At 38.0% G+C, this 12,019-nt stretch overlaps 3 protein-coding genes across 3 annotated transcripts; 2 read left to right on the top strand and 1 right to left on the bottom strand.

Moving 5' to 3' along the window:
- Positions 1 to 5,137: 5,137 nt before the first annotated feature.
- On the top strand, positions 5,138 to 5,802 carry BDR25DRAFT_358698 (uncharacterized protein; the record flags this gene model as incomplete). The annotated part of the gene is made up of 5 exons (XM_033695990.1): positions 5,138 to 5,143; positions 5,172 to 5,250; positions 5,294 to 5,407; positions 5,484 to 5,592; positions 5,628 to 5,802. The coding sequence occupies 5 exons, from the start codon at positions 5,138 to 5,140 to the stop codon at positions 5,800 to 5,802; spliced, it is 483 nt and encodes a 160-aa protein (XP_033543983.1).
- On the top strand, positions 5,628 to 7,047 carry BDR25DRAFT_395309 (uncharacterized protein). The gene is made up of 2 exons (XM_033698366.1): positions 5,628 to 6,182; positions 6,247 to 7,047. Exons 1-2 carry the CDS (start codon positions 5,825 to 5,827, stop codon positions 6,792 to 6,794), a joined length of 906 nt encoding a protein of 301 aa, XP_033543982.1. The 5' UTR covers positions 5,628 to 5,824; the 3' UTR covers positions 6,795 to 7,047.
- A 2,765-nt stretch (positions 7,048 to 9,812) lies between these two features.
- Positions 9,813 to 11,982, bottom strand: BDR25DRAFT_358696 (kinase-like protein; the record flags this gene model as incomplete). The annotated part of the gene is made up of 5 exons (XM_033695989.1): positions 9,813 to 9,962; positions 10,006 to 10,176; positions 10,226 to 10,245; positions 10,312 to 10,362; positions 10,416 to 11,982. Coding segments are annotated over 5 exons (1,959 nt in total), but the record flags the coding sequence as incomplete, so codon positions are not given.
- Between the last annotated feature and the right edge of the window lie 37 nt (positions 11,983 to 12,019).

Below are 12,019 nucleotides of genomic sequence, written 5' to 3'. Positions count from 1 at the left end.
GTTTTTATTTAGATTGTTCTTAATAGTGCCTAAAGTTGCAAGGCTAAGGGCTAGGTTTAGGCTCTTTTACAGCTAGGTAGTGTCTATTAACAAGTCCTCTTAGTTGTACAATGTGAACATTCCTTAGTAGAGCACTATAGTAGAGGCATTCTTGTAGTCCTAAAAAGATTCTAAGCAGACAGTAAAGCATTATATGCTAAAGGCTATATTATGTAGAACTATCTCTCTTAGTTAACTAGCTCTTTAGAGTCTAAAAAGTCCTGCGCTTGCATAGAATAGCCTAAGAGGTGCCTATTAGTTTAGATAGCTGTTACTGTCTAGCTAAAAAGTATGCATAGTTTATATTATTTAATCTTTTTACTTAGTTAGCTAAATAAAGCAGATTTAACATAGAAATAATTTAATATAAGTGTGTTTATTATATAAGAAAGTGTTTATAGTGCGTTTATATAAGTAGCTAAGCGCTAATAAGTCTAGCGTGTAGATATAGCACATATTTTTAGAAAAACTGCCTAATTAAGGAATTATATCTATGCTTAGCATACTTTATTTTAACCTTATTATTAACAACACCTGCTATAGCTACCTATATACCCTTCTTTAAAGACAATAACAATAATTGCCTATAAGTTGCTCTACCTAGGCTTCTACATAATGCGCTAAAGATATGCAGACACATAATATATACTTATAACTATGCTAAGTTTCTTTATTAAATCTTTTTAGCTACTTTTAAATTTAACATTTATTTTACTAAGACTTTCTACTAAACTTTTTTTTTATACTTACTATTCTTACTTAAAACTATAGCTAGCTTTAGATCTACTACTAAGTTTATCTCTAGGCTTAACCTACTCTACAACACACTTGCCTAGCATAATAATATAAAGATGTAGGCCTAGTAGCCTTTTTTTATTTTATAGGTTTTCTGCAACACGCTTTTTATTTATAAAAAGATATTTAGTTAATAAAGTGTTTTTTTTAAAGTTAAAAATAAAGCTTATTTATTACATTCTTTTTTCTAGCTGCACTGTGCACAAAACTTAACACTCTAAATGCACACACTCTACACTATAGGCAACCCCTTTAGGGAACCCCTTTATATAAAATAAAAGGATGCGCTAGAGCAGCTATAAAAACAATAATAATAATTACTTATAAGCGCTGCTCTATCTGCTCTAGTGTACAGCGCTCTAGGAAACTAGTTTAAATAAGTAAAGCTATTACTAATACTTTACACTTAAACTATAGTAAAAATAAGCATAGTTAGTTTAGTATTTTAAAAAAAACTGCTTACACTTTTATTAATATATCCCTAAGCTTTATGTAGTTAGAGTTAATAATATATTTTAATAACACTTTTAACTATCTAACTATAGCTTATCTACATTATAATAAATGCGCACACTACTTATATTAGCTGCTCTGTTATTTAATAAGCGCTTTTAACACTTATGTGTTAATCTACTTAAAGACACTATACTAGCTACTAAATTAGTATGTAACACATTTATATTATGTAATAGGCTCTAATAAACTATAGTAATTAGAGTATAAAAAGTTCTTAACTGTCTTAGTGTATATAGCATAGAGGACTAGCGCATAGCCTATTTACCTCTATAACCTAGCTTAGAAGTGCATAGGCTAACAGTAATTTTATCTAATATAATAAAAAGTAATAAGACTATTTTAGGCAGTAATAGGTAGTAACTACTACTAGTTAGTGTGTGTAGAACCTAGGCTAGTATAGGGCTCCCTATAATTACAGCTGCGCGTTGCCTGTCCTTTAGCAACATATACAACTCTACACCTAGTAAGTATAGTACGCTAAATATAGTAAAGGCTGCTGTAAACAAACTATCTAGACTAAAAAAGTATACTATAACTATAAAAAAACTGCCTTAATAACTAGAAATATTACTAAGTAAAAGATTATTTTATAAAAAAAAGTTATTATTAAATAGTAACTCTAGTACTATAGTTAACACTATAAACTTAAATAACACATTAATTATAACTAGTTTAAAAGGTAGACTATATTACTTTAACTAGTTCTATTACTAGTAATATCTATGTTATGTAGCCTATATAGCTAGACTATTATCTTGCATACAACTACTTAATAAGGCCCTAGTAGCATTATGTATACCTAGCAACCTAGAGATGTTGCCTGTTCTAGAGAGTGTGTTGTTTTTATAAAACTTACTTTATACTGTAAGCATAATACACTTAAACTTGCTTTTAATAAATGCTAAATGCAACTTTATAAACTTCTAGTCTAATAGCAGACAATCTTGTACACTACTAGTGCTATACCTACTAAACTTAATAAGCACTATAACTTTATTACTTTTAATATTCTTTTATCTAGTAACAAGCCTTACTAGCTTTTATTAGTTTAGGTATAAAAAAAACACTAAAAATAAAGGTAAAACTAAAATATTATCTTTAGACACACTATAAACTTTTAAAAAGTACTAAAAAGCAGATGCCTAATATATCTTCTAGATATACTGCAACATAAGGCTAGCTTTGCTCTTTAGTGTTAGCGCAGTCTTTTTAGTAGGCAGAGGCAAGGCGCTTTAATATAGCATAAGTGCTAGATTATAACCTATGTAATAAGTAACTTTTTCTAAAAAAGGTTACTATGTTAATTATATAAATAAGTTATTTTAAAAATACTAAAGTAAGTGCCTATAATAATACTTAGAGTTAATTAAGTTTTACTACTTAGGCTTAATGCTAGCTTATTAGTTTAGCTATTTATTTATCTAATTAGAGGGTCTACTTTTATGTTTATTATACTAAAATGTAACTATATAATTCTATAAATTAGCTAAAGTGCTCTTAACCCCCTTTTCTACAGCCTCTAATTTAGGTTTATTATGTAGAGGTGTAGACTTAGGCAGAGGTGTTACAGCAGGAGTAACAGGCGTCTAACTACTACTAGTAGATGCCTAATCTAGCAATGTTATAGTTATTGTCTGCCTTAATATAAAAAGCTTTATTTTATAATAATTTTTTACTTTTATAAGTTACTTTTTTTTTATCTTTTACTTTACTTAGCTGCTAGCCTGTCTATTACTTGCATCTAGATTAGTGCTAAAACAGTTAAACACATAAAAATAAATAAATAATATAGTAACTATAGTTTTACTATAACTACACATGCTATAACTAAACTACTGCATTAAATTACTTATATTCTAGGTAATTAAAATATTTTATTAGTATACCTACTTAATTCTAGAGATATCTATACTTATTTTAAGCGCAGTTGTATAGACAATAATCTAGATAGAGGCATTAGCGCCTTTAAAATTTTAATATATCTCCTGCTAGTCTGCGTCTGTAACCTAACTAGTATACGCCTAGACTACCTTCTTAGCATCTGCTATAAAGTAGTGTCTATTTAACATAAGATAAGATTAAAGGAGCTCTATAAAGTTAGTAATATAGGTGTAACTATTAATAAACACACATGTTTTTAAAATAAGCTTTAGGTTACTAGAAAAACTAGTAGTACTAAACTTATAATTAATAATATATAAAAGCTAAGCATACATGCTCTTACTATAATTATTAATTAGAATAATAGTATACATAATTTTAGAATAATCTACACATGTCCTAATTACCTCTAGGCTGCCTATTAGATTATTACCTATCCCTAGACCCTCTAGCCTAAAGCTACTAAAATAGTGTACTACCTCTTTTATCTACTTGTTAAACATAGTAGTATAAGTAAAAAATATTATATTAGAAGATAAACACTACTAAAGCTTATAAAACTATAAATACTTTTTCTAGAAATCTTTTTACTATTATATAATATAGCACTTGTCTAATGCTACTAACCTAACCTAAGCATAGAATATAGTGTTAGTAAATAGCTGTTAGAACGCTAGTAATACAGCCTACTTTAGACCTAGTAAAATATAAGTGTATAAAAGCTACTAGATCTTTTAGAATATTTTTAAGTTAACATTTTTTATTTATTTAGTAACTAGATATAAACGCGCTTTAAAATACTAGCAGATTACTTTAAACTACTTATTTTTTAGCTTTAATAGTAGTATAATCTAAAGCGTAATATTGCCTATAAACATAGAATATACATGTAAAACAATGCTCTTTCTAAAGCTAGTGCAGGCTATAAGGATTATATTCCTAAGGCTATACACAAGCTAACAGATAGTGCGCACTTGCTGCTTATATAGCTCCTTACTACCTAATAACTTCTATATAGCCTAAGTAAGTAATAGTGTTTAATACTAAACATTACACTTTATAAAACACTTATATACTAAATTTTATAAAGCATTAGCACTTAAAGTATAATAAGCTTTAACATAAAAAAGCATTATACTAGCTAGTCTATATACTTAATTTAGCGCTGCATAGTTCTTATTTAGCACTAAATAAGTAGTCTTTTCTAAGCAGATAGCTAGAAGACTTAGCGTAAGCTGTACTTATGCTAGCCTCCTACTTAAACTCTAATTCCCTGCGCGCTAACCTAGCCCTCTAGTCTACATAGTAGCTACTACAGCAAATAATTAGCAGTACACATTAAAAGGTGCGTAAACAAATATATAGATAATATATAGAAAGATACTTATAATATTTAGTGTTTAAACTGCTTACTATGTAAGCGTTAGTACTATTTTACCTACTATAATAGAACTATATATATAGAATAAAATTAGTAAATCTAGAAGCTAGAGGTAGTTTATAATAGTAAAGATAAATAGCACCTAAAATATAAGTGCCTTACAATACATAGGCGTAGATAATAAGAGGAGGGGGGGGTTTAAAGTAACATATAAAATTAGTTATAAAAAAAGTTGCATTACACACATAAATAGATTTAAATTACTCTAGACATTATTAAATTTTATTTAAAATATGCTTATAATATTCTTACTAGAGTTTTATATATTATATTAACTTTTAAAGTCTGTGTATAATATACTTATTATACTATCTAAAATTATGTTTTTATTTTTAAGTAGTTAAAATTAGTTATGTACATAAAAAATTACTAAAGTCTTTTAGACAGCTAATAAAAGAAAACATTAGTTGTAGGGGTTTAAAACTACTAACCCTAGGTTATACTCTGTTAGGAGTAGCAGTATGCATGGTGGTATGTGCGTTGTCGGTTCTCTCATCAGCCGGCTGAGCTAGCTGAGATAACAAATCTCTCCCTTCATATTGAGAGATCTCAAAGCGGCTACTATTTATTATTCATCAGTCATATTCTTATTGCGCAAGTTCAGGTCATTCTCTCACGTAGTGTCGAGACGTGAATGGCTTCAATTTCATAATATTGTTGGGTTATTCGTCCAAAATATTTCCATTAACTTGCCCCTAACCCCGAAGCTCGGATCCGAGGGCACCCCATTCGAAAGTTCGAATTACTTGCGCTAACTTTATATAGTTAGCCTTTCTCTCCAACCTTGGAATATTTTAGCGATCAATGCAAGCTCCCAGCTCCAACTTCACTTCATCATTCCACAAGCAGCATGGCTTGCCCCATCTAAGCGCTCACCACCTTCTCCTGCGACATAAGAGGAGCGAGCTGAAGCCTGAAGTGTCAGGCTGTCAAGAATCTTATGGTTAGACGGCAGCACAGGCCACGACTTGTGCCGCATCTCCTCCTGGCTTCATCAATACACCCCACCCGTCCCAAATGGACTGCATCACACATCAGAAGGCAATCATCTTGTGGCCAGTGACTTGTCACTAATTGTTCCTGGCGTTGCTGTTACCCTCTCAAAACTCAAAACTCCACCAAACACCTAGGATTTATTTATATGCTATAATCATGACGGCTATCATGGGAAACGCTACAGCTTGGCTGTTGTATAATCTCGAGCAGTTGCAAATACGAGCAAATCAAGACTACGACCCCCAGAATCAGTCACCGCTCTTCAATAAGCTCCCAGCCGAGTTGCGGAATTCGATATTCGCTCTGGCTGTCACCGAGGAAGAAGATCTGTCGAGACCATATGATCGAGAAACGTACTATTGGAGGCCCGGTTTTCGTGGTCCACGCAGATTTAATGTTACGTTACTCAGAACCTGCAAACGCATTTGGCTAGAGACTCGGCCACTGCCTTTAATACTCTTGGAGAACTTACCCTGGGCATTCTTTTTGACTGATCAGAATCGAAGGCCGAAGGGTTCGTTCGTTCACTACCCCCTTCATATAAATTCTGGAGCACTTACTAACTCCTGACTGGACAGAGTGTCAGAACAAGGGGCCACGCCAGTCACTGCGAGCTGAACAGCTTCTCACGAGCCAATGGCAAGCGCTAAAAACCATCCAGATCTTCATTCAGGGTATTACTAAATCAAACATTGAGGGATTCTTTCAAGAGCCGCTTCTCCGGCCATCTACAATCATCCTTACAGTTCGATATACCGACTGGCTTTGGTGGGAGACAGAGGATCCGTTGGAACTCGACGGCCGTCAGATGCGGTGGACTAGGCTCCCAAATTCCGTCACTAAAGTAATCATGGAGTTTGAGATGATACAGTCGCGTGAGCAAGAATTGAAGAATCTCTTCGCCAAGCTATGTCGGCACGAAGAGAGATACCGCTGGTACCGCCAGGACCGCAAGCATCTGAAAATCATGCATCGTGAAGATGCCTGGGCATATGGCAAAGAGTGGAAGTGGGATGGGCCAACGAAGTTCGAGGGGAAAACTTTCGCGCATCACCCTCCTGGTGATACGATGACTTATATAGTTAGATCTATAACATGGAGTCGAGATAAGGATGCCAACCCTTGACGAGGTATTTTGGTGCTGGATCTCTCACATTATTATCAGGTAATAATTCCTTGGTACATCTCGAATAGTTTCTTTGATCAGTTTTGCATTGATATCTACTCTCAATCTGTCACACTTTTCACCAGTGTTGCTGTAAACTTACTATTATTTCATTTTCTGCTCAACATTCTTACTAGTGGATGAGATAAGCTTGGCTCAACTGTTGGGAGTGGCTCAACTCAACTATTCAGGTAGAATTATGTTCTATGTTTTTAATATTTTTCCTCAATGATAGTGTGTATATATTGCTGTTTAAACAATTTTTTGCACCTCGTTACAGTAGCGAGTTTCATGCATTGGCCGATGGAAGGTTGTGGTAATTAGAGGACTGGAAGTACTTGACATCAACTACTTTACCCTCACAGCCAAGATCAGCATTTGTCGAAAGACGAGATCCTACCACCTGCGATACCGCTCACGACGGTATTCTCGTCGTTAGCTTTCGGCCTTTTTGTCTCGTTTCGATCGAAAGAGATATCGTACAATGGTTCCACAGTCTTGCAAGGTAAATTGTCCAAAACGGAAGGCAAGTATTTTCTCCTTGATTCACTAACTCCTCTGCAACTAGATGTCTAGATGTATGAAGGATATCTTCGAAGAAAGTAAGGTAACAGACGGTTCTCCTCCCCAAGAGTTCTTTGGCAAACTCAAACTTCGATGATTTTCTGGTTGTTGGCATTGCAACCAAAATGGTCGGAGTAATGGTGCCAGTTAATCCCAGTATGTTCCTTCCTTTATCTTAGCTTCAAGATACATACGTCGTGAAACTGAATCAATTGCGGACAGGGCATGACCACTCAGTTATACTGAAATGCCCAGACTACCTCGGAGACAAATCCTGCCGTCGCTACCGGTATTACCGATATCTAAACAGCGGACGGAGACGCTGCATTCGGGCACCCGCCCACATTCATATCTTTCCTTCAGCCGAAATGCCTCCTGAGCTTGAGGACGAAACCTTGACGGCGAGCTTTGTTCAGAGTGTGATGAAAAATATGCCAAAGCTACTGCTTTACCTATCCTTACCCATGAACTATCTGAACTCAAGGCTATGTCTCCATACAAGGTCTCTAAGGATCCGGAACACCCGTTCCCATGATTGAAGTTGGTAATGCATCAAATACATCGACAACAGTACGACCGATATCAGTGTGAATATATGAGACAGTGATGTCAAATGAGATGGGGTAAAGTGCTTTACCAACCTTGAGCATCTGCAGACACTCGCTGCTGGTCGCGTACCAGAGCTTGACCTTACGGTCGTCTGATGCCGACACGAGCCGGGCCGAGTCGTGGGACAAGGCCATGGACCAGGTGATACCGCTATGATCCTCAAGCTTCTGGAGACAGGCACTCCATATATCGATCCAATCCTTCCCCTACCTCTTGAGAAGTTCTCTTATTAGGCTGCAAATTGGGCTGAATACAAGTGCGGACGCATATGCCTAAAGAAAACTGTTCTCTATTGCCGACTCGTGAGACATAATGAATCGGCGCTTAGAATATAGTATGCTAAGATAGCATTCCTATTTGTGGATTACCTAGAACAAAGCCTTAAGTGTTACTATTCGCACTACGCTTTCGGCATCCTCTTATATAGGTTAAGAAGTTAAAGCTAGTAAAGGCATTTTCTACTTATAGAGTTGCTAAACACACCTCTATCCTATAGATTACCTTTATAATCTGCAGAAGATCAACAGCTCTAGATACAGAAGTGATTAATCTAGTAGACTTCACGAGTAGCGTGACGCCGCTAGTAAGCCTAGGCCTACCGTTCAGCCCTCCTTAGCAGGATGTGCTAATACATGTAGGCTGTACACATCTCGTCAGAGCGTCCTAGATCTAACTTAGACACATCTTAAGAGAGAAACGTAGTAGACCTCTGCTATTCTAGATGATAGAATTTATTGAACGTCTTAGTAAATCAAGAGCCTTTGCAGGCTAACGCACAGATAGATAATGCCTTCGGAGGCGGATGCATCTATATAATAAGTCGATGAACCGAGCTGACATCTTAGAATAAGATATATATAATTCCTCCTTAACTGTGCCCAGTTTTACAAAAATTGCAGGACACACCTCAAGGACGTTTCTTAGCAGCCTTGCGTGTCATCTACTAATCATGCAAAGCCTATTGACTCGTCTGCATGAGAGGTCACACTACATATTGCATTACGACACGGAGGAATGGAGGCAAACAGCAAGTGTCGTCGCCCTCTACCTAGAAATAATTGTGATTGGAGTTCTAGCTTAAACCGCTATGATCTAGAAACAGTCTTAGAAGGAGGTAGCCATGGGTAGAACTGAAAAACCGATACAGATCGTTGGGCTGCGGTCCTGAAGGATGACTCTGCCTCTAGATCTGTATCTGAAACGAATTTCTGGCTATTCCATCGACGGATGTGAGCAAAATATCGACGATAACGACTATATGGAAACTCATTGGTTGCCGAGTTAGAATGAAATGCCTTTTATGAACAATTGAGTATTGTCCAATCCACCTGCTTAACCACGTTATTGGCTATCTGTACCCTCCCCAACGGCGGAAAATAACATCTAGGGTATAAAATCATAACTAGCGTATCGAGGTTCTTTTGACTTTAAGCGGCGGAAAGAATCGATTGTACAACGGAAGGGGTTGAAGGAGCCAGGAATACACGGCAGAGGTTTGATAAGGCTTTTTGCCCATTTCGTTTTAAAGTTGTCAGGTCTCAAGTTTGGCTAGCTAGCGTAACTCACCCTGCGTGAGATACCACGAATATCCATCAACAAATGATTCAGTCACAAAGAGGGCCCCCACGGTTGGTATTCAATATAGACGTCCCATGCGACTGTTTATATCTATTACCCTTTACGATTTTTCATGTCTCGCCATGTTTCTCTGGTGGCCTATCTTGCCAGTGGCTAATCCCCTGCCGCGTCTGGTATTGCTGGTAAGTGAGGTTCTGGCATTATAGCGTTCTTGTATTGCATCAACATTCATGCAAACCGTATCCTTGGCAGCTGCTGGTGGGAATGAGAATACTGCAGATATACTTGAGACCAATCAAAGAGGTGAAAATCAGCGATCATCCATGAATACGGTGTCGGTGGCATCAGACCACCCGCAACGCTGAGAGGCAGCAAGGCCTAGTGAAGACTAGTTGCCAGAGTATTTCTTCAGCCTTCCCACAGAACTTCTCCTTTTACCTTTTAGTGAATTTGCGACATCAACCCTAGCGACAATACAATTTTCACCATGGCGACCATCCTCCCTTTGAGGCTCCTTGGCTATGTCAATGGGGAATTCTTCGTTTTCAATCCTAGCCCTGGAGAGCTGGAGTTCGATATTATCTCCTACAAGCTCACGGCAATTGTTATCTGGCTTTAGGGTATTTTTATCTTTATCTAACAGAGCATGCCAAAGTCGATGCTTTACCCAAAACAGAGTACCGTACATAGTTATAAAAGTAACAGTGATACTACCTAAGAACAGCACCAAAGTTCTTACGCCGGAAACTGTTACCCCAGGACTCCATGAGTGACCTTACTCGTCCACCCAATCAGAAAAGTTTTCTTCAGAAGAAAGACAACATATTCCACAGAAACCCACTCTCTCCTCTTCTTTCTCAAACTCTGTAATAGATGCGACTAGAGAGGATGCAGTCGGACGTAATTGCTGCTCTAGCATGAGCATCCCTTGGGTCCAACCAAGCGCTCTATTGTCTAACAGTCCCCCTATCCCTCTTAGCTCTGCAATGAAGTCCGGCAAGGCATCCATATTTGTCCGAATAAACTTCTGTCGTGATCCATTTTGGCTAAAGAACTCATCCATGTACTGAGCTGTCCTGCCCTTTAGAACAATGATCATCTCCATAAAAACGACACCTAGGCTCCAGATATCAGACTTCGTATTCCGGGGTTCATACAGAGCGACCTCAGGCGCGCAATATCTGGGGGTCATCCCGTTCACCATGCTCATGGTGGTACTGCCATTTGCATCTGTAAAGTCGAGAGACAAGCCGAAGTCTGCAAACATGACATTCCCATGGTTTACGAGGATGTTGGCTGGCTTAATATCCTTATGTCGGACTTTCTGCTCATGCAAAAATTCGAGTGCCCCAGCTAGGCAGCCAAAGAAAGTTCGAAGTTCGGGATGATTAGAAATGGTAGCGCGTGTCAAGTAAGCGCCTAAGTCCATCTCAGCAACGGGAGACATAATTAGGCCAATATATTTCGGGTCCGTATAGCTTCCCACAAACTTTACGATGTGGTGGTGCTTCAGGCGCTTTAGGATATTGATCTCAGCGATGAATTGCTTCATATCTTCTATTCTTCGTCCCCTAAAGGCAGCGCTCCGAAGCACCCGCTTCCTTGCGTACTCTTTGAAGCTGATTAAACTAAGAACTTTGTCGACCTGACTAAACCCACCATTGCCTAGGACTTCTTTCGGCTCAAAAGGAGGAGACTCCCCTTGCTTAAAGTGACAGTGCTGTCCCATTTCACCCTTTTCTAGGCTCATTGAATTCGTCAATACAAGCCGCTGGGCAACGAAAAATTTTGCTCGGATGCTTGGACTTAAACATTCCGGAAGATTTCGTTCGGTAACAGGAAACCAGTAATCAGAGAAGCCGGCGTCGATGAGATCATTAAGGAGGTTTAGATGATCAATAGTCCGAAGGACGACATACGTGCGGGGCACTTTACTCCATTGGAGATTAGAGTGCTTCAACAACGATGATATTTCGTTGATTTTGGAGTCAGTATACGATTCCTGGCTATCCTGCCCCCCTAGAAAAAAGCTGTCTAATCGGCTAGCTAAGGCCTGCTGAGCGGTAACGTTGGTTGGTGAGAGTGAAGACGAATTCAGCTGCAGTTCTTGTAACAAGAGTACGGCTGCGAGTGTGTCCTCGTGGTCTCTGCCGAGTATACTCTTCCGCCCTTCCACTGCTTGTTGGAGCAACCCTGCGGCCTCAATGTACTTCTTCTGATCGTAGAGTGCGAGTCCTAGCCAATACTTGCTGTTGAGCGTGTCTTCGTGGTCTCTGCCAAGCGTCCTCTCCCGCCCTTCCACTGCTTGTTGGAGCAACCATTCACCCTCACTGCACTTCTTCTGACTGTAGAGTGCGAGTCCTAGCCGATACTTGCTGCTGAGCGTGTCTTTGTGGTCTCTGCCAAGTGTCCTCTCCCGTCCGTCCACTGCTTGT

Source organism: Lindgomyces ingoldianus (assembly GCF_010093535.1).
Source record: "Lindgomyces ingoldianus strain ATCC 200398 unplaced genomic scaffold BDR25scaffold_30, whole genome shotgun sequence".
Taxonomy (NCBI): domain Eukaryota; kingdom Fungi; phylum Ascomycota; class Dothideomycetes; order Pleosporales; family Lindgomycetaceae; genus Lindgomyces; species Lindgomyces ingoldianus.
This window is presented reverse-complemented; position numbering and strand designations above follow the sequence as displayed.